Consider the following 23,865-nt stretch of genomic DNA (forward strand, 5'->3'; position numbering starts at 1 on the left):
ATGCATTGCTACTCAAAATAATAAAAATTTAACACAACAATTATAAAAATTTAATAATCAGAAATAACAAGATGTAAAGAAATTTCCCAAAAAATATTTTTACATAAAGCAGTTTCGGAAAAAAGTTTTTGAAAATATCTCTCTTCATGTGCCATATCCGGAACACCCAGTGCAGGTTAGTACAGATTAGTTTGCACGCCAAGTGATGTCCTGGGAGAAGTTAATACCAGAATGATTCCCCATTGCCTTCTCTGGACATGCAATATTACACAGGGAGAAATGTCTTCCACAAGGTCTTTTTGAGGGTAACTGGCCCCTATTCACCATTACGGACATGGAGAAAACCCAGACAACTCCACGTGGTTAGCCCATCTTGGCGAGGCATGAACCCATGACCAAACTCTCAGTGTTCAGGGGTGGAACTGCTTGGCCACTGATGGGCCTTTTGAGAATATAGGAAGTTGGAAAACAGTATTTGAATAACAATAATAATTAGTGTTGTAACGAATAGTATATTCGGCCTGAGGCCGAATACCGAATATTCGGCCAGGAGCGTGGTCGAATAGCCGAATATTCGGCTCGATTATCGCACGTACGAAAATTGGCACGCAAACCGCATTATGGCAAGGACCCCGCCCTCTATTGGCCCGCTGTCATTACACTTCACCAATCGCGTTAATTCTTGACAGTTGAAGCGGACAGACATGAACGTCATGGCACTTTTCACTTTTAAATCCTTTATTTACAAGTGCCTCGACACCGCTAGGCATAGCCGAGGTAAGAATACATAAATGTTACAGATGTAACAGGTCATTTTGTAATACAAATTTTCATAGAGTATAGAATGATACACAATATACATGAAAACATATGAACAAACAATAAACATCAATTACAATATTTACAATCACTACAGGCCGCTTGCCAGTAGTGGTAAAAGTAGGGTTAAAAGCCTTTGGATATTTTGTTACATTGTATAAAGCAACAAATAACAATAACAGCCGCCATAAGGCAATACAATAGTACATGTAAAAAAAAAAAAAAAAAAAAAAACATATGACTTAAAAAGACATATGGAATTAAATTACAGTGGTCCTTTTAAAATATGTTTTAATAAGGTCTCTAGTGGCTTGGAACAGATTGTTATCTCCAATCAAAATACTAAGATCAGGTGGCCATCCGCAATTGTTAGGTAAAAGTGCAGTAATGCGTGCCCGCATATCGTCTAACATAGGGCATTCTAAAAGATAGTGCCGAGAACCGTCGGGAACACCGCAGATTGTACAATTCTGTTGGTTTGATATTTTAAATCTGTGGATATACTGGTAAAACCTGCCATGGCCAGTGTAAAATTGGGTGAGGCAGTGCTCCACGTCATTCTTTACTGTATTAGAGACCAAAGGGAAAAAGTCCTTTGTTAGTGTGTTGTTATGTGTGTTCCAGCAACGTTGCCACCTGTCCTTAGCGTAGTCTTTGATTCTTTGAGTTATATAGCTCTGTGGTGTTGCAGAGTATGTAGGATCGTCACAGGAAGTGGCGGCCGACTGAGCAAGTTCATCAGCTCGCTCGTTGCCGAAGACACCACAGTGTCCTCTAACCCAGATCACAGTGAATCTGTTGTTGACTTGAAAGTACTGTAAGATAGGACCAACGAAGTTCTAGCCGTTATCCAAGAATGGTGCAATGAGGTAAAGCATTCTATCAATCATACCAAATGTACCGCTATCATTTTTCCAAAGGGTAACGCACTCAAGAAAGGGCCCAGCATCAAAATAAGCAGTAAAAAAATCCAAAACTCAACTGCAGTCAAGTACCTAAGGATTATTTATCCTCGACCATCGGCTAAACTAAACCGACCACGTACATCACATCTATGAAAAAGCTACCGAAGTAGCCCAAGCGCTCAAAACGATAAGCAGAAATAAATGGGGCTATGGACCCTCGGCGAGCAGGATTCTCTACACCGCGGTTGTTGAGCCCATTATTACGTATGGGGCAGAGATCTGGGGCTCATCGGTTACGAGGGTCCACATCAAACGTAAGCTTCTCTCAATCCAAAGGCTGTCAGCCATAAACACCGCCAAAGCATACAAGACAGCCCCTACAGAGGTCCTTCTTGTCCTCAACAACACTCTCCCTATTGACCTTAAGTTCAGAGAAACAAATATAAGATATAATTTGCACAAGTTAGCTAAAGGGGAGATAAATCTTGAGACCTTCAGCACCGCTACTTGCAAAGAGACTTACAACAATGAAATTAACCAAATTGCGATGCACGTCANTGCGGCTTTCGATAGAAGGATCCGTTGCTGGGGGCAAAGAACTATCCAAGGATGACTCCTCCATAGGTCTAACAAGCACCTGTGGAAGAGTACCCGAAGTGTTATCCATTAAAATTTGTGTACAAATGCGTAAAGTAAAACTAATTCCAGAAGCCACTAAAACGTTGAAACGATCGTTAGCCACGCCTAGACAGTTAACGGTCCGCGCGGTGTTTGCTATGGTAACGTAAGTCCGTTAAATGGAGGAATGCTGCAAAATTCGCTGAATTTTTAACTTGCTATAGTTTAAAAAGTATTATGATTACAATTCCCAATTTTTCATGAAAAGTTACTGAAGCAGTCCACTTCCGAATGATGGCAATTACGTTGAAGGATGGAAACCCTGGGGCCCGATGGAGCCCGCCGAAACCCGACGATAAAAAAGATAAAAATGGCGAAATAACGAAAAGTACTGGTCCTAGGAACCCCAAAATTTCAGAATTACTCACAGTTAAAAGTGTCTACAAGGTCCAGTGAGAATTTCCGGTAAAACGATCTCTACCGTCCGGATATTCGGTTCCGAAAATCCCAAACTTCAAACGTCGGTAACCTTCGAAATTCTTAGCTCACCTTTACAATTTTGGTATCATCTTGGTCCTTACGAAATCCCGAATCGATCGATATAACAAATTTCACTACACTAGTTAAATCCAAGAAGAAACTGCGCGAAATCCAGGAGCCCAATTTAGCACAACCACACAGCTATCCTACTCCAGATAATAGTCTTTACTGTATTAGAGACCAAAGGGAAAAAGTCCTTTGTTAGTGTGTTGTTATGTGTGTTCCAGCAACATTGCCACCTGTCCTTAGCGTAGTCTTTGATTCTTTGAATTATATAGCTCTGTGGTATTGCAGAGTACGTAGGATCGTCCCAGGAAGCGGCGGCCAACCGAGCAAGTTCATCAGCTCCCTCGTTGCCGAAGACACCACAGTGTCCTCTAACCCAAATCACAGTGAATCTGTTGTTGTTCTCTAATAAATTATTTAAAATGCAGTTGACTATTGGATGGCGCCAGTTATAATTAGAAATGGCTTGCACTGATGAGCATGAATCCATGAAGATGTTAATATCCGTGGAGTTGAAATTGTGATTGCACCATTTTATTGCTGACAGAATTGCCCAGAGCTCAGCCTGGAAGGCAGAACAGGTGCTTCCAAGCCTATCTGAGAAAGTATATATTTCTCTGTTTCTCTGGAAAGCCACAAATGCACACCCCACTTCTTCATCGTTCTTAGAACCATCGGTAAAGATATTCAGGTTTTGTTCCAACCAGGGTTGATTATATATAAGTGGCCATTTGTTGGGAGCAACACTTGGAATTTCACTGAGGGGCATTTCGATGTTGTTATAAACCCTGTTGTCAAGATCAATATTATTACCTTTTCTCATGCTCCATCTTTGCACCGTAGTATCAATATGCAAATTGATCGGTTGTTTTCCAGCTATAACCTGCAAGGCGACAGTGGGAGCAGTCGAATATGCCCTGCAGATGCGGAGGAGAGCCCTCCTCTGAGCACTCTGAAGCCTCCTATCAATTTGTGATGTTCCTAGTCCTTCAGCCCAAACCGGTGCTGCATATTCGATCATGGGAAGGAAAACTGAGTCATAAATAATATTCATTATACTTGGACAAAGGCCCCATTTTGCCTTTGCCACTCTAGACATGGCATTAAATAGCAAGTTGGTTTTGTCGCAAGCTTGCTTTATGTGTGGAATCCAAGAAAGTTTGTGATGTAAAATTACTCCCAGGTATTTCAGAGTAGGAACAACTTTAACACTTTTATCTCCCATTCTTATGGTTGGCACTCCGATAAAAATGAGGGGCCCGAGGTCTGGAGAAGACAATTCCTTTCGTTTTATTGGGGTTGAACACTAGTTTATTCCTATTGCCCAGTCCTGTATTTTAGTGAGGATGCAATTGGCCTTACGCTCAATCTCCGCCCTCGAGTTAGCTGACACCAACAACATTACATTGTCGGCGTAGGCCATAACCCATCACCACCAAAGTCCTCCGTGAAAAAGCTATTAAACAGCAGATTCCACAGCGTGGGGCCCAGGACGGAGCCCTGCGGGCACCCACGAGTAATCTTTCTTTTCCAACTCATAGAACCCATTTGAAGTGTAGCTGAGCAATCTTCTAAGTAATTTTATCATATTATGTAAATAAGTTGGGCATCCATCTTCTCTAAGCCTAAAGAGTATCATAGGCCACCATGCCGAATTAAAGGCTCCAGCTATGTCTAAACTGAGTCCCAGGACATATGGGAACATAGTAAGTAGTTCTTTTACTTTATTAACAACAGAGGTAATGGCATCCGTTGTGCAGGAGCCAGGGCGAAAGCCAAACTGTTGCCTATGCAAGTGTTCACTTCTCTCTAAAAACCAGAATAATCTATTTAAGATCATTCTTTCCAACACCTTGCCCATTATGGGTAGGAGGGAGATATTCCTGTATCCATTAGGAGACGAAATTTTCGCATTCTTGTCCTTGGGTATTAAAACCAATCTTGCCTTCTTCCAGACATGAGGAAAAATATTATGCCTAAGGCATAAGTTGTAGAGTGTCAGAAGTATACTAGGTCTGCGCTTCCATACTTCTCTAATTATGTCCTCATTTATGCCGTCCAATCCAGGAGCTTTCTTGGAAGGAAGTCTTTTGATGGCTTCATTTAGTTCCACTGCTGTAAAAAGGGGAGGGCAAGAGTTCACAATGTATTCAGCCGTGAGTTCCCTTCACGGCTGAATACATTGTGAACTCTTGCCCTCCCGTCGGGAACACCGCACGTTTTGTCGTTTTGTTGTTTATACTACTCAACATAATATACTCAACATATATTATGTTGAGTAGTACTATCCTCTGAGGAATTGTCCTCAGGGCAAAGATTGTCCAAAAGTACACCAATTGTATTTTCCATATCTGCTACCTCTCCATTATCTCCATTACCAAAACTACTGAGGCAAGTAGGAGTCTTTAGTTTTGATGCACAACTTTTATACACAAACCCCCAGGGGTTAATCGAGGCCGAGGAGCAAAATTCTTTCCATGAACGTATCTTTGCCTCTTTAATAGCATTTTTGTATGTGGCTTGATAAGTTAAGTACCTTTCCTTCAGCACATCTCGTTCCTCATTCCTGCTTCTCTGGTATAATCTTCTGTTCTGCCTGTTAATCTTCCTCATATTGGCTAAATCTTCGCTCCACCACGGGACACCCCATTTCCCTGACCCAGTGCCGCAGAGTGGAATTGACTGATCTCAAGCTGTACATATGGTATTGATATAAAGGTTTATATAATTAGATGCAGTGTCTCTCCTTTCAATTAAGGGATTTGCATCAATGTTCTCATCAAGAAGCCCAAAGAATAGTTCCCAATCCGCTTTGTTTGTGTTATAAATCCTGTTAAGTTTCTGGATATCTGTCCAGTGACACTACGTAGTTCAAAGACATTGGTGTTGTGGTCCGAGAGGCTGTCCTCTTCCAGCACACTCCAGTCATGGAGAAATGGAACAAGGTTGGCAGAGAGACATGTGATGTCTATCCATGAGGTTCCATTTGGACCCACAAATGTTGGGGGGGGGAATTAGGATCATTAGCAATGATCAGGTTGCTGCTAGCCAAAAACTCGTCCACAGCCTCCCCCTGCTATCCAGCTGGTCAAGCCCCCATGCAGGGGAGTGAGCGTTGACATCTCCTGCCAGGACGACAGAACAATTCCCAAAGTTATTAAGTATCTCTTGTATGCCTTGCAACTCTTGCCTAATATCAGTCCCACCAGGCACGTACTGACAGATGATAATCAGGCATCGTCCATCGAGCTGGGTCTCTATGCACACCCTATTTTTTGTAGTATACTGTTGGTGGTGGAATACAGTCATCCTGTTGTTGGGGACAACGATCGCAGCCCATGGAGTACTATTAGGATCATGTATAACTAAATGTCTGAGTGAAATACAGGCTACCTTGCCCCCAACACAATAAGGTTCCTGCAATAACACTATGTCCCAATCGTCTATATTAGCACAAAGAGAAGATATGGCACTAATCGATCTCTGAAAGTTAATCTGCAGAAATTTAACACTGATATTCTTATTCCCCATAATCGGTTCTTGTTATAACTAGATTTCTGATACGTTTAAATGCAGGACAGCACCTGTCGAATGCATTGTGTGTACCATTTCTCTCTCTCTACAAGTGACAGTTGTTACACTTTGCAGTTTTATTCTTACTTGGGCAGTCTTTAAACCTATGACTGCCAGCACATTGGCTACAGATTTCGTTTGGTTCTAAGCAAAATTTACTAACGTGACCAAAACCATAGCATCTGAAACACTGCACAATTGAGAAATGTTCCTCCACCGCCCATCTGGCCCATTCCATGTTAATTTAAGCTTCTTAGTGTTATTAAACATCCCATAAATAATAGTTTAATTTGTTTATTTACCTTCGAGATAACCCTTGACATTAAATATATTTGCCATTTTTTCCGCCATTGTAAAAAGTAGATTATTTTAATTCAGAAATTATTTAATTATTTAATATTTTTCAATGTGATAACACTCGATGATGTTAAATATATCGCCATTTTTTCCGCCATTGTAAAAAATAGATTATTTTAATTCAGAAATTATTTAATATTTTTCAATGTGATGTGAAGTGACCACAGAAACTCTAAGGCTGTGTTAATTTTTCCTGTTTTTTTATTTTCGCACAGTAAGCATTTAATTAAAATTATATTCGTAGTTTACTGATGAGGTATTACTCCTAATGGATGAGAATGAACAGGGCTGGATGAAATAGGTGCGAGGACCGATTAAATTTTCTTGCGGGGCCCTTCAAACTTTAAATAACTAAATTAATTAACAGTTAATTTACATATTAAAATATAGATTTTAAATATTTATTTAAAACAAAATCCAAAATCTAATTATAAAAATCAAAAGTCATGAGGTAAGCAAATTTCTACATTAAAAAACCTGTACCAAATATAAATACAACTACATTTTATTGAATATAAACATACATAGATATTTCTATATTTTTAAATGAATACAACTAAAGACAATTTTTCATGGCAAAAATTTATGGTGTGTTGATGAATGAATATAACTGAATTTTATCGAATATAAACCTATAAAGAAATGTTTTATATGTTCCGAAGTTTTTGTTCTGTAAAATCTTTTAAAATAATATCAAAATCCAACTGGCTTGCTTCTTGACTCTCAATCGACATGATCGCTAAACCGTTTAATCTATTCTGTAATTTAAAACTATTCTTAAATATATAAATTTTGATGTCCTGTGGGGCCCCTTCAAGCGCGGGGCCCGATTGGCGAAAATCGCTCCAATCGCCTCAAATCCGGCCCTGAGAATGAAAGTGATGAAGCAGTTGTTTTATTACATCATATCATTAAAGCTATACCAGTGAGAAAAGTAAGAATGAATTTAAATGATATGACAGATTCTGATTGTTTGTTTTATTTTAGGTAAGTGATATACAGTATTTATAAAGTAAAGTAAATACTTAAAAAAAGGGAATAACACGTAAAATTTTATAATTTTAACAGATTTCCAAGAGATGATTTGTTTCATCTCCATTCTGCTTTACGCCTTCCATCTGTAATTATTTGTGAAAATAGATTACGCTCACTTGGAATTGATGCATTATGTATTTTTTACGAAGATTAGTTTATCGTGATAGACTTGATGATATTTCTGTTTTGTTGGGGAGAACAAAAACTGAACTTTCACGAGTTATACGTGAAAAACTAAATACAATTTAGAATAGCCATTCCAAATTGTTATTGAATATCGACGAAATAAAACTAACAAGAGAAAAATTAAAATTATTCAGCCAAGCGATAGCAGCAAAAGATGCACCTTTGACAAATTGTTGGGGGTTCATATATGGAACAGCACGTGCTATTTGTCGACCAATAACACATCAAAGGGTGCTATTCAGTGGCCATAAATGTATACATTGTTTGAAATTTCAATCAGTGGTTACACTCGATGGTACGATTGCTAATTTATTTGGATTATTAGAAGGAAGACGTCACGACAGTGGAATGTTAAGAGAATCTAATTTGTTAGAGCAGTTGACTGTGATTCCTTGTTATGACAAAGGGACCCAATTTGTTTTAGATGGAGATTCTGGTTATCCATTGCGTCAACACCTCATTACACCGTTCCGAGGTGCTAGCTTAACACTCGAGCAACAAGTATTTAATTCCAGGATGAGTTCAGTAAGGGAGTGTGTGGAATGGGTATTTAAAAAAATAATTCAAATATTTATTTTTCTAGATTTAAAACACAATTGAAATTGTTTCTTCAGCCTGTCGGTAAACTGTATATTGTTGGTACACTACTTACAAACTATCACACTTGCTTATACGGTAGTGCAACATCAGATTATTTTAATTGTTTACCCCCCAAATTAGACAAATACTTAGAATGTAATCAATAAATAATAAATAAATAAAGAAATTTTTCAATTTTAAAAAATTTTTATTCAGTTTTTATAAACATTTTTTTTATTCAATTTATATTCAAACTTTTCATAAGTAATTTTAATAACAATCTTCTTTCCTCGCCATCCTGTTTCAGTCTTGCTTCTCTCTCTCTTCTCTAAATCAAATTTTTTTGTTCCAGTTTCAGTCGTTCTTTATTTAAATTAATTCTTGATTCAAATGATTCTGTTGGTCTTGCTTGCTTTGTAAGTATGAGACAACAAAGTATTCTTTTTTCCTTTTTTATGAAATTGGTATCTTCATCTAAAAATAATTAAAAATTAATAATTATATCATAAAGAATTTTTAAGTTTTTATATTTACCAGATTGAAACTCGGGAGATGATGCTCTTAAAGATGTTATCGCTGCATCTCTGATTTGCTGCCCAGCAATGGCTTGTGGTTGTGATTTCAATGGCTTGTGGTTGTGTATTTGGGCCTCATATTTAACTCTTTTATTTCTTGTAGAAGTTGATTACGTTCTGTAAATTCCTTTTCTGTTCCAGATCTTTGCAAACTGGCTTGATCATTCTGAAAAGAAGACTATGATAAGCTATTTTATGAACACAGCTATAAAAATGTTATCGACACTTTACATCACTTGCTAAAAAATTGAATAATTAAATAATTTCTGGATTAAAATCGTCAGTTTCTTCACAGCGTTATTCGTAAATGCTTAAATAATCGTTATCTTAATCAAACAGGTCCTAATTTTAATCCCAAACACAAAAATTCAAGTTTAACCGATCTTCTACTCGCCATTCTAGACGAAGCGAACGCCGTTATCGACCGCCTAGAATTGTCAGATGGCGGCGCATGGACCGTCCGCTGTACATGTTTTGCGCTGATACGTGCACCGCAACTTCTCTGTTTTATAATTCTAAAAATAGGGTTGGTTCTGCAGTGTGTTACGAACATATAAGAACACCATAAATTTTGTTTTTTAAAAAATTTATTTTGAAACTATTACTGGAAATATTACTTATTTTTTATAATTATTTTATTAATTATAATTATTTATTTATTTCATAAAGCAGCATAATTTTTTTTTCTAAATATCCATTTTTTATATATTCAACATATATCATGTTTAACATCCAGGAATTAGAGAGAAGTTTGAAGCTTATAAATAAAAAAGATGTCAGCTGCTGCTGAATATCAAATAGATGTATCTCATGCAGCTTTTTCGAGAACTTTAAAAACTGTCACAATGTATAATATTTAAAAATAAAGTTGAAACTACCTTTAACTGCCAAACACATATCAATGCATTTAAATTAAGCTAAAGACAAGACGGGATGGACTGAAGAATGGAAAGAAATGTTTAGTGATGAAAAGTTTAATTTATATGGCCCTAATGGGTTTTCATATTATTTTCATGATTTAAGAAGAGAAAGCAGAGTTAAAATAAGCCAGCAACAAGGGGCTGGGTCTGTAATGATTTGGGTTAGTTTTGTGGGTAAATAGGATGGATTGGAAGGTGAAACTAATTTAATATTTGTTGACAAAAATATGATTGCATTTGGTGGTTTAATTGGAGGTCATAAATGGTATTTTCAACAAGATAATGCTCCCATTCATGTCTTAATGTCAATAAAAAATTTCATTAAAAAAGAAAATATTGATGTAATATTGACTGGCCTTCATGTAGTCCAGATTTAAATCCAATTGAAAATTTATGGGAAATTTTAGGAGGAATTGTTTATCAAAGTGGGAAACATAAATCTGTAAATCAATTGAAAATTGCAATAATGGATACATGAGATGAAATTAAGAATGAACAATTAAAAAGGTAATAAACACCATTCCTAAAAAAGTTTTTCAAGTAATTGTAGCCAAAGGGGGTAAAACCAAATATTAAGTGTTTAAAATATATTTAAAAATTAATTTTATGTAATTTTAGAAAGTGTACCTACACTTTGCTAACAAGTAAAAAGTGATAACTTTTAATATATTATCATTAAAAGATAAAGAGCTTGAAAATGATATTTTTGTAATTGTCTTAAAACATATCAAACTGTTTTCTAATAAAAAATTTAAACAAATTTTGAAAAATCACAAAATTTGTGGTATACTTTTGTAACAGACTGTATATCTGGGAGGCAAGATGGCATTCACAAACCTTGTCATAATACTGTAGAAGTAAAGTTGTTTTTTCCCGGCATCTTCTACCGTCGACAGTGTAGTGTAATACGTCCGTAAATTTTCAGATATACTTTTCCAAGCACCTTTCGGATTTTCATACGCATATGGATTTACAGCCACTACTTCTCTCAACAGAAATATATCGTGATAACAGGAAAAACGCATTGGAACTTTTCTAATGTTTGTAACGCAAAAAATACGACGCTAATTATAGTAAAAAAAAATAATTATTTAGTGTTATAACATCTTATGAATACTTTAAAATAGCTTAATTTGTTTATTCATCTTCGCTCGGGAAATTCGTTGTCAAATGCTTTCGCCATTTTTTCAACAAATTTTTCGTGTGTCAATGCGCGACGTTCATTGAGTCACGTGATGTGAACGTTCGCCGCAACGATTTTCTATTGGAGAAGTAACGTAAACCGTGTACTTCTGCTTGCCGTTTAGAAGTAACGTTTGAACTTCGGCCGCAACCTCTCTATTAAAGATCATCCAGATACTTTTGCTTCAAATTCATTCCAAGTTATTAGTTTATCAATCACATTATCATAATAAAAATTCAAATCTGTTGTTTTTAAAATAATCTCATTCTCAGTTTTAAATGAAAAGTCTATGTACTCTTCTTCACTTTGATACTCACAGAAAAATTTGAAATTTACTTTCAAGTCCATTTCTTTCAGTTGCTCAGTTATCATTTCAATAACTTTGTCTCTCACATCTAAAAATTCTGTTTGTTCGATATGATTAATTAATTAAGAACATTCCAAATCGAATACGTTTTTAATCTTGATTTGAATGCAGTCTTAATCTCTTGGTAGCTTCACTATTGTATAAGGCATTCTTATGTTCTGTTTTTTTCAATGTGGAGATTCTTATAGGTTGGTTTATAGTAATGATTACAGATGTCACATTTTATTTGCTTTTCTCTTTCTTTTGTCGGTTTTGTANAGGTTGCTGCTAGCCAAAAACTCTTCCACAGCCTCCCCCCTGGTATCTAGCTGGTCACGCCCCCATGCAGGGGAGTGAGCGTTGACATCTCCTGCCAGGACGACAGAACAATTCCCAAAGTTATTAAGTATCTCTTGTATGCCTTGCAAGAACGTCATGGCAGTATGTGATAAGTGATGATATCAAATGTGGATAACAGTGAAATGTCCTACACGTGTAAATAACGGAAAAGGAACAGAGAAGGACCGCAAAGTGAAAATGTGAAAATAAACATGAAATTGAGTCGATAACATAATCGAACAAGTCGAAACAGCTTATTGGCGCGAAACTCACGGCCGTCAATGCCAAACAATTGTTGTCATAGACTTCGGAAAGCTAAATGCTTGTAATGAAAGTCACTTAGCGTGCACGGGCGAAAGCCTGGGGCCGTTCGGGCTATCAAGCTGTCTCGAATCTGTGAAATCATAACTGTGACTTATATCGACGTCCTATCTGTCTCTTTTCTCCGTTATCACCAGGCTGAGTCACATAATTGTAAAATGGGAACTCTACGACGGAAAATTGACGAATCAAAAGTATGGTGAGCGCGTTTTGTGATGTATGCACAGGCATACATGGATTAGAGCGATAGAGGAAAGAGAAAGGGAAGAGCAAAGACGAGCGCTTAAAAAGAAGGATAGGCAGGGTTAGACCCTCAGATGTGCGAGGATTCTTCAACGATAGATGTGTACATGTGCTGATCTTTGTAATTATAAATTGTGAATACATGTGACTAATATTATTTTCTTTTTTATTTTGTGCATGTTACAAGTTATAAATAAATATAAACAAACAACACTAACTCGATAACATTAACTCTAAATATGAAAATGATTAATTTACTGTGTTTTTGTTGTTTATAACTCCTGTTTTTAGGTATTCGGTATTCAGCCGAATAGTGATTAAATATTCAGTATTCGGCCGAATAGTGATTAAATATTCGGTATTCGGCCGAATAGTGAAAAATAGGCCGAATACCAAATAGTAACCGAATATTCGTTACATCACTAATAATAATAAAAAGATCACTTGCAAAATAACAGTAGTTAAGATTTTGTTGGTCCTCCTTATGATCTTATTAAAGCTTTTATATACCTTGACACTATCAAAATTAATTCATTGAAGGTTTCTGAAAGTTATTTTACTCCAGCTAATTTTAATGGCTTCTTTAAGTTCATTTTTATTAGTTGGCACTCTTTTATCAACCAGCATTTTCAACTTTGCCCATAAATTTTCAATGAGAGTTTAAATCTGGGCTATTTGCAAGCCCTAGACTTTAAAAATTATTTATTTCATTTGGCTCAATAACACAAAAACTCAAACACAGTTGCGAGTTTTAATACTTTAATCGAAATACAAAAGCATGGAAATTTGCCATTCTAGCAAATTATATTTCGAAATGCATTTAGTATTCCTCCCCCTCTTCTTCACCTCCTTCCAGAGAATCCATTCCCACTTCTTCGTAATCTTTCTCCAGAGCGGCCAGATCTTCTCTGGCTTCCGAAAATTCGCCTTCTTCCATACCTTCTCCCACGTACCAATGAACAAAGGCACGCTTGGCATACATGAGATCAAATTTGTGGTCCAATCTAGCCCAAGCTTCTGCAATAGCAGTAGTGTTGGAGAGCATGCAAACAGCTCTAGGAACTTTTGCCAAGTCACCTCCAGGAACAGTGGTTGGAGGCTGATAATTTATTCCAACCTTGAAACCTGTAGGGCACCAGTCTACAAACTGGATTGATCTTTTGGTTTTAATGGCAGCAATGGCTGCATTTACATCCTTAGGAACAACATCTCCTCTGTAAAGCATACAACACGCCATGTATTTGCCGTGGCGAGGATCACATTTAACCATTTGATTTGCGGGCTCGAAACAAGCATTGGTAATTTCTGCAACCGTCAATTGTTCGTGGTAGGCCTTTTCGGCAGAGATAACGGGAGCGTAGGTAACTAAAGGAAAGTGGATTCTGGGATACGGTACTAAATTAGTCTGGAACTCTGTCAAATCAACGTTCAATGCCCCATCAAAACGGAGAGATGCGGTTATGGAAGACACTATCTGACTAATAAGTCTGACTGTGATGATAAAAATATGCAGCCTATCATAAATGAAATGTTTTCATATTTATTTATTATTCCAAGAAAAAATTATATACAAATTTAATAAAAACAATGATTATATTAGTGCTGGCAAAAACTGGAAATTCTTGAAATAATTTCCAACTTCCTATATGTTCAAATAATTTTTTCTAATACTAATTTATATAAAAATTATTTTGGGAAAATGATTGGTTTATTCATTTGAAAATAAAGTGATTAACACTTAAGAACCCAATGAATAAAACAGATGTTTTTGTTTTGAACAGTAATTTTATTTTATTTATTTTATTTTATTTTAAAACGAGCTCAAACTAAATGATTTTATTTTCTTACATCATAGGTTTCATATTTTGGGGATTTTATTTTTGAAAATAACTTAAGCTGCTTACATATATTTGCAAATGAAGTTGATCGGACTGTAGGTTGTCCACCCCTGGTTTATATGTAAATGATTCAATTTTACAACAGACTAATGTGGAATAAATAAATAAATATAATGTTCAAAGTTTTATTTAATTCTTCTGTTTTTTTTTTAAATTTTATAACAGTTTTGCTTAGAAAACTTTTTGTGTCGCAAGTTCAATGCTAGAGCTAGAGCACAATGACAAAATTTGCAGAGAGAAAGGAAAATTGCAATCCTTCCTTCATTAGAAAACAATTTGTCACAGTATAAATTAATAGAAATTTAATTTCCCATATGTAATTTTACTATTAATTATACTAAAATTTGCTGAAATATAAAAACAAAAAGTTTATAGTAATGAATTTATGAAATGTATCTAAATATCATTTAAATATTTTCAATATAAATTATAAATTTGTATTTTAAGATTTAAAAACTTACCATATTCAAAGGGGTTTGTGATATAATTGTAGTTAACTGTGATGCACTTTTATTTTGAATAGTATTTTTAAAAACATAATTAATACAATCTGGTATATAAGTTTCAAATAGTTTATGTAATATCACTTGCTTTTTATCATCAGCTTTTGTCATACACCAACATTCCCAGTAAGGAAGGTAACCAAGGTCAACAGGATCAACATAAATCATTCCACATCTAGAGACTGTAGTTGGAAGTGCATATTGTAAATTTGCAACCTAAAAACATATAATTTCAATTTTAAAATTTATATTACACAATAAATGATCTAAACCAAAACTGAATAGATTCAATGATGTCCAAATCAAAATGATTTGATTTCTGAATTATCAAAACCAAGGCTGCCTCAATGGGTGAGGTGATGAAGCAACTGCTTAAGAAGCAAAATAACCAGTCAAAAATAAATAAGTAAGCAATGAGAATACTATGTCAGATAAAATAAAGTTCTGTAAATATACTGTAAAGTTTATAAATAGTTCATACAAAAATTCCAGAGCTGTATGTGCTTTCTATGGGCAATCATTTTGGAAGCAGGGGTAGCAAAAATTGGTTTTGCCTCTGGCACAAGTTACCATCAGACCATCACTGATCAAAACTTATATACTTTAAAATTTTGAATTTAATCAAATTTTGACAAAAATTTAGAAAATTGAAACTATATTATATTTTATATTGATAATATCAATAACGATATTATTATAAACATAAAATATAATTCCTATATGGCTTTAGAAGAGGAAGAGGTACAAGGGATGCATTGGGCTTACTGAAAATCATGAATGAAAGACTTATGAAAAAGAAGAGAGGCAATGTATTTGCTTTGTTGTAATGTGGAGCAAAGTTATTATGAGTTCTGAGAAAATGACATAAGAATAGGAGGAAGAATGATTAATAGCATAAGATTTGCAGACACTATGGTAATCATAGCAGATAATCAAACTAACCTCTAACACTCAGTAAGTATATTGCAAAATTTTTGTGATAAGGATAAATGCATACAAAAGTGATGACTGTTGAAAAAGCTGAAAAAACTAATGAAGATTAGTGGAAAAAATGTTGAAAGTTTATAGTTATAAATACTTTGGGAGCATAATAGCAACAAACTGGAGAAGTTAGAGAGAACTAGAATGGCAAGACTGGCATTTATAAAACTGAAAAAACATTTTGTGTGGTTCTTCAAATCTTTCTTTAAGGAAAAAGATAGCAAAGTACATTATTTGGAGTGTGCTGTTTTATGGAGCTGAGGCATGGACTTTAAAAAATGATGATTAAAGAGAAGGATTAGGACATTTAAAATGTGGATATGGAGAAGAATGCTGAAAATAAGCTAGATTGATAAGGTTATTAATAAATGAAGTGTTGGAAAGAATTGAAGAGAAAAGAGAACTATTGAAGAAAATTATGAAAAAGAAAGCAAATTGGATAGGACATATACTGAGAAAAGTTGAAATAGTAAAAAAGGTCATGGAAAGTATAATTGAGGGAGAAATAAACGAATAAAAAGAATCAAAATGATTGATGATCTAAAGGATGGAAGGTGTCATGGTGATATCGTGTAAGAACGCAATTGGTCAATTTGAACTGGCAATGCATGCGTCTCAAAGAAGAGATAGTTGGCAAAAACATCACGCAATATGGCGGACCTGGAATAGAGCTGAGACCAGTGAAACTACTGATTGGTTGGCTGTCAATGACTATATAAAGCCGACGTGGAAGTGGGAAATTCAAGTTTGGATCCGTTTTGCTAACTTTATTCTATGATCTCTGAAAAAGTGTTACTGCTCATCAGTCATAAGGTGTTTTCTTGACGAACAAGTTTGAGAGATACGAACTATTTGAACTTTACATTGTGTTATTGGCATGCCAGAATGGACACCAATTGTGGAACAGTTATAATTTTAACTTTACTGAAGGACTTATGAAGAAATGAGAGAAATGGCAAGAAATAAGGATGATTGGAGAATGATGTGGGAATGTGGAAATCAGTACTTGCTCTTGAAGCAAAATACTGATGATAATGATATTATGTTTTAAGTCAATCAAAAGATAAAAACATTAATGCTGTAGTTATCTTCAATTTTAGTATTGAATATTTAAACATATTTAAGATATTTTCTCCAATGAAGCAACTGTGATGATAAAAATATGCAGCCTATCATAAATGAAATGTTTTCATATTTATTTATTATTCCAAGAAAAAATTATATACAAATTTAATAAAAACAATGATTATATTAGTGCTGGCAAAAACTGGAAATTCTTGAAATAAGTTAACCAGTTTTCAACAAAATATATTAAATGTCAAACTGGTTTTTAGACTGATGTCAAAACCACTTTGAATTCAGTAGAATTAGTATTTTATTATTGTATTTTATTAATACTGTATTTTGTGTATTTTAAATTTTAATGCAATATAGTGTCTTGGATATATATATATTCATTTTTTTTTTAGAGAGAAAAGTCTGAATTCCAGATATTATAAATATATTTGCAAGGCAGCAAATATTTGACAATCCAAAAAACAAATCTCTATTTCTCTAGACAGTATAAGTTCTTATAACTTAATTTTTGATTACTCACCTATGCAGAATTAATAATTTTAAAATCTCAAAACCTTAGTAAATATGTTTAAACATAAAAAGCAATAATAGTTTTTTTAAATTATCATTTATGAAAAATATTTTTCTGCCCAATATGCTAAAAATATGCATCAGCAGTAACATTTTTTAAATAATTTTGTGAAAAAATAAAATTTAACTATCATATTAAATACATAAGTTTGCATTTAATTTAATTATATAAAACAAAGATAGATATTGCATAAAATGAGAAAAAAAATATCTTTTTTCTCTTTTGAGTGATAGAAAATGTGTTAATTTGTAATCAAATATAAATCATTAAAAAAAGTATATTTTATAAATTTTTATTACATTTTTCATTTAATAAACATTACCTTACCTCAAACAATAACATACAATATGTTTGTAGCTTTATACGTTCTCCATTAGGTAATGTAAGCAATTTATTTTCATCCATAATTGAATTCATGTTTTCTATCCATACTGAATCTATATCTCCATCAAATATTAGGAAACGTAATTCAGATTTTTCAGCAGGCTGATTCATTTCTCGAAAAATAACTGGAAACAATCCATCTGTCCATTCATTAGATGAGGAATTGATAAAGCCATAAAAGTCTGTAATAGCTACAGCTTTTGGATTAATGATGCAAGTTTTTACCAATGAACCTAATCTGAAAAGTATATCAAATATTACCTTGATATATAACAAAAAATCAAATAATAAATATCTTATCAAATCATTTGTAACTTAAATTATGAAAATTGAAAACAATGTAAACTTATTCATCAGTGATGTATCAAGAACTATAAGGACTGACTTAAGTAACACCCAGCTGCTCAAGGCAAATTTGAGGAATTAGGGCATGTGCCCTTGTTGTTTTTCAGAGAATGCTACTCAATTATCTTAGAATTGTTTAGCTACCTAATCTTATGTAATTGAAGTCATGTGATATGCATTATTATATTTAGATTTTAAAATTTAATTACAATAAATGATATAACTTACTTTACATGTGCATTCATAAAAGTGTTAATAACAACACTTTTTCCACCTCCACTTGGTCCAATTATCATTACTGCATGCCTTAGCATCATTATTTCATGGATTTGCATGATTTTATTAATCTGAACAATAATAAAACAAATAATAAATAAATTTATTTCATAAAAATTACATTTCAATAGTGAAATTTTAGTTCAAATAATAAATAATTGTAAATAACTGCTAAAATTCTGGTTACCAAACAGATTATTTAATCAGAAATGTTTATGACTATGTTTTTGATCATCTTCAGCAATAATAAATGGAATAGAATTGTTTTATAGTTATTTTGTGCATTAAATGGGAATTAATTATTATATGACTAAAACTAAAAACAGTAACAGGTTATTTATTATCCTAACAAGAGTGGATACAAAATTTGAGTTTAGTTTTTCAGAAAGGTTATCAAAAAGAAGATTCAATGTTTTAAACTCTATTGTGTATTATAAAATTCTGTCATATTTTTGTCATGTTAAACTGAAATTGGGCAATTTGACAATTCAAGAACTACATAAATCAAAAGTTTGTATGTGGGTTTATGTGTCTGTGTCTCTCTCTCTCTCTCTGTGTATGTGTGTGTGTACTGTACATAGTATCAACATAAATTTATTTTATTATTATTTATTAAATTTCATGCTTCTGTTCTACAAGTACTCCATCCAAATTCAATTTACATTGTTAACGTAATGACAATTTATTCAACTATTAAAAAAATTTATTAAATGTAACAAAAATTTACCTGATGTGGCAAAATTTTGAAATTTCCCTCTTTCAAAACTTCTTCCACAACTTTTTGAAATTCAGAGTGATAAATTGATGAGTAATTAATTTCAATTTCAGGAAACAAATCATGTATTAGATCATTATACAAGGCTATATCTCCTGAAGTCAATTTTGGAAAATCTATTTCTTTTATTGCTTGTATAATTAAATTAACCTAAAATAAAATAAGTTTTGAGATAATATATTTGTTATTAAGATAAAAAAAAAGTTTAATTAAAAATATGCTTCATTTTAAAAGCTACAGGTCAGTCCATAAGTTCGTGCGCATTTTTATCTACAAAAAAAGCAACAAAAAATTTTAATTAAATCTTATTTTAATCTATAATGTATTCACCATTATTTTGTACAATTTCTTGCCATCTTGATGGTAGCTTTTTAATCCCGTCTTTGTAAAATGATTTCGGTTTTGAATCAAAATATTCAGAAATTGCCTTTTTTACATTGTTCTCATCCTCAAAAGTTTTTCCTTTTAAAAAATTCTGCAAACTCCGAAAAAGATGATAATCACTGGGAGCAATATCTGGCAAATATGGTGGATGAGGTAAAATTTCCCAGTTGAAGCTTTGGAGTTGAGCAGTTGACGTTGTTGTCAGTTAGCTATTGACAGTTCATGTGGTATCCATTTTCCTAGCTTTGAAACTTTTCCGACTTGTGGTAGATGTCTATGAACAGTTCCATGGGATGAATTTAAACGTTCCGCAATTTCATCAACTGTTAAAGATGGTTCTGCTTCAACTAGTGCAGAGAGAGCATCATCATCAAAGTCAACGGGTCTTCCAGTACGAGCCTTATCCTCCACACTAAAATCATTATTTCTAAATCTTTCAAACCACTTCTGCGCAGTCCTTACACTAATTACAGTTTGATTATGAACAGTATTTAATTTTTTGGCTGCATTTGTAGCATTCTCATCACTTAAAAATAAAAAGTATAAAACACGTCTCTTATATTCATCTGTTACTTCCATTTTAACGAAAATAAACAACTGAAATGTTCCCAATTCTGAACAGTATTATATGAATGAGATCCAATTTAACACTTCAGTGTAAAAAGTAAATTAGACTGGCATTTTTAACGGCAAAACAAGATTTTTCTCAAGGTCATAAAATATTCACGAACTTATGGACTGACCTGATAAATATCTTAAATTATCTGAAATGATCTGATCCTTATATCTGAAATTTTTAAAATTTTGTACTATATTTTATAAGCCACCTACTAAGCATCTGATAGATTCAAAGATGTTACTTGATCAAAGCACAAAAATAATTTAAAACTTTGTTATTACTTGCTTATACAAAAATTACCCAAACAATTTTATATATAAATATGAATAAATTCACTGGAATATATACAAATACAGCAAGTATTCTTTAAAAAAGCCTGCTATCTTACCTTTATGACATATATGAATTGTAAAACTAAATGGGTTACATAATTAAAAAAAATTCTTACTTCTTCTAAATCTGGTAATTCTCTCTTCATATTTATAGCTTTCATTAATATACATTTTAACTCAAGAAGACCAAAGTCATAATGAAGTTGTTTAGATAACTTTATTTTTGCTAATTTATACAGATTAGTTAACTTCTTGGCTAGAACCTAAGATTTTTATTTTAAAAAAATTGAATTAATTAGTTGCATAATAAAAGGTTTTAAACTAATTTATTTATTTTTATTTCAATTGTTATTTGAAATTTTTCAAAGGCTTAAAAATCACTGTTTAGTAAACAATATAGGATATTAATAAACATTAACTGTGTGTTTTTTGTTCCAAAAGGAAAGGAAAGTTGAAAGAGATGACATAAAAATCTAGGATGACTTAGCACAGACCAGTTAACTGTAATTCCATATTTTATTTTGAAACAGAGAGAAAAGAAACAAAGCTGCCAAAAATTGAGTTGAGCATGAGACAGGTTAAATCAGCTTTAGATATCACCAGTTAAAAGTGGAGAAGATTTTCTTTCTAGAAATAAATCATTATTATGTGTAAAACATGATCCCTTGTTTGTAATGGAAAACCACTCAAAAAAAAAAAAATCTCCTTTTCTGAGACCAACAGTCCTGTAGCCAAGAATATAACATTGGGGCTAAATTAATAAATTAGAAAAAAGTTGAAAAAAATTTGTGGCTGGTATTTTTCTGTTTTCCAACCAGTAATATGCCAATTGGTTACAGTCCATGTATAAAAAGTAACAGTAGCCTAAATTTACATGATTAAAGGAAAGCATACAAAATGCTGTATATCTTGCATATAGACACTGCTGACTAAGCTGAAGAAGCCTAGCTACTTCATAGTTCCTATAGCTATGGCTCTGGAAATCAATAGGATAAAAGGGTTTTAGCCAGCTATGCACCACCATATATGCTTTCATCTCTCCTTCTTTCCTAAGAAATCTCTTAATACTACTGTAGTTCATTATCTTCTTCTCTTTTATTATAAGGTCAGAGACAGCCCAACATAAAGACAAAAAAAGGCAATGCCAAGAGTCTTTCACTTGCATTTGAAAGTATATTTTACTATTTAAATCATCAAATTGGTAATTATTAAAAATATAATTATACCAATGTATGTTGCATCTGCAGAATAATCATTTTCAGAGTCAAAACTATCAAAAGCTACCTCTGATCAACAATATGTTAAGAGACTTACTTCACTTTTGATCAGGGTTGGCATGATTTAAAAACAAACTCTTTTAAAACATTTATTAAAACATGTTTTAAAACATAGGCATCGGATTTAAAACATTTAAAACATGGTTTTTTTTTGGAAATAAAACACTTGATCTAGTAAAATAGAAAAAGTAAAAAAAAAAAACAAAAACAAAAAACTTCAGTGTATGACACAAGAATGTACAGAATGTTTTATTTAATATAAAATATAGCATTTTTAAATGTTTCTTTATGCAATGGCATTTTTAAGATTTGCAAATACCAAAACAGGATTGACAGCAGTGGCTTCTGCAGCTTGAAGAATTTCTTATTTTCAGAAATGTACAATGCTCGGTAGTGTTTGTTTAGGTGCTTGAAAACTTTAACAAGCTTTGCTGTCATTTCCTGTCCAAGTCAATTTTTAAGTTTTAAATGAACAAGTCCATAGGTAGAGAAAATTCTTTCGATTCCCGATGAAGAAGCTACTGCTGTGTGCAGCTGTGTAACTAATTTTAAAATAGGTTCATCAATTCTGTCACGTAATGAGTGCCACTATGTAAGAGGAGTGATATCAGTTAACACAGACTATGCAAACATGTCTGCAGAAATGGGATAGATTTTGCCAAGTATTTTAAAACTGAAGGCATAGTGTTTGTTTTAAAATGCATAAGTATTTAAAAACAGACTAGTGCTAGTAAGCATGGCACAGAGTTAGTGCAGCATCCTTCATACTCAGGCTGAATCATTGCATAGACAAATGAGACAAATGTCTAGGGCTCAGTTTTTAGATGATCCCGGTCAAACTGTTTATTTTGAAAAGATTTGTAAATAAGATTCTTCCAATAATTTAAATTTTTTTTTTACAACTTGAGATCCTCTTTNCAAGTATTTTAAAACTGAAGGCATAGTGTCTGTTTTAAAATACTTACATATTTTAAAACTACTACTACTGCTAGTCTGTTTTAAAATACGTATTTTAAAACAGACTAGCAGTAGTAAGTGTGGCACAGAGTTAGTGCAGCATTGTTCATACTCAGGGCCGGACAAATGTCTAGGGCCCAGTTTTTAGAAGATCCCAGTCAAACTGTTTATTTTGAAAACATTTGTAAATAAGATTCTTCAGATAATTTAGATTTTTTATAGTGATTAAATATTTTTTATTAATAAAAAATTAAGATTTGTTTTAGTTTTTCACATTACAGTGGAACCTCCATTATCCAGACCTCTATTATCCGTATTTTCGATTATCCGGATTGTTCAAAATAAACAAAAATTTTACGAATTTGCTGATTTGCACTTGGCGAAATACGACACTGTTTATGTACATGATGGAATGCATAACATTTTTTGTTTCAACAACGTCTCACCTGGCACAGTGGTCGTAAACTCTTAAATATATTTTGCATGGTAATAAAAATATAACTTGACATACGTATTTATAAATAATTTATACTCAAATTACATCATTTCTATAACCAAGGGCGGCATAAGGCATGGATGACATGGGCCACCACCTATGCCTCGTGGTCAGAAGGGCCTCGCGCCTTGAAGGTTTATGCATTACTTAAAAGCAGAGAACGCGACGAAAAAATTTTACTCGTCATAAAACGATAAATAGTTTGTCAAATTTTTATTCATAAAAATGCAGTTTCAACTGCTTTTTATTTTATAAAATCAGTCTTCTTGAGCCGCCAGAGGGCCTTTTAAACAATAGCTAGTCTGTTAGCGCTGGTCAGTAGTAGTCCAAATTCAATAAAACATTTGTTTCTTGAAAATTTGATCACGATTTAAATACAGTATTTATTTTTAATATTACCGATATGTCATCGAAAAGAAAATGTGTTGTATTATCATTAATAGAC

General features: G+C 33.3%; 1 protein-coding gene across 1 annotated transcript in view; it reads right to left on the reverse strand.

The window, feature by feature from the left end:
• The window catches only part of LOC111631552 (dynein heavy chain 10, axonemal-like), a gene marked incomplete at its 3' end in the record, with an annotated part of 405,219 nt that overhangs the window by 131,152 nt on the left and 250,202 nt on the right, over nucleotides 1-23,865 (reverse strand). Inside the window, exons 39-43 of the mRNA XM_023375809.1 lie at nucleotides 20,807-20,953; nucleotides 19,308-19,505; nucleotides 18,533-18,651; nucleotides 17,903-18,197; nucleotides 14,905-15,162 (exon numbers count right to left, since the gene is read on the reverse strand). Coding sequence (XP_023231577.1) covers nucleotides 14,905-15,162; nucleotides 17,903-18,197; nucleotides 18,533-18,651; nucleotides 19,308-19,505; nucleotides 20,807-20,953 — 1,017 coding nt within the window. The remainder of the gene's footprint in view (nucleotides 1-14,904; nucleotides 15,163-17,902; nucleotides 18,198-18,532; nucleotides 18,652-19,307; nucleotides 19,506-20,806; nucleotides 20,954-23,865) is intronic.

The sequence above is a fragment of the Centruroides sculpturatus genome, unplaced genomic scaffold (genome assembly GCF_000671375.1).
Source record: "Centruroides sculpturatus isolate CEXI.00-Female unplaced genomic scaffold, Cexi_2.0 scaffold686, whole genome shotgun sequence".
NCBI lineage: Eukaryota > Metazoa > Arthropoda > Arachnida > Scorpiones > Buthidae > Centruroides > Centruroides sculpturatus.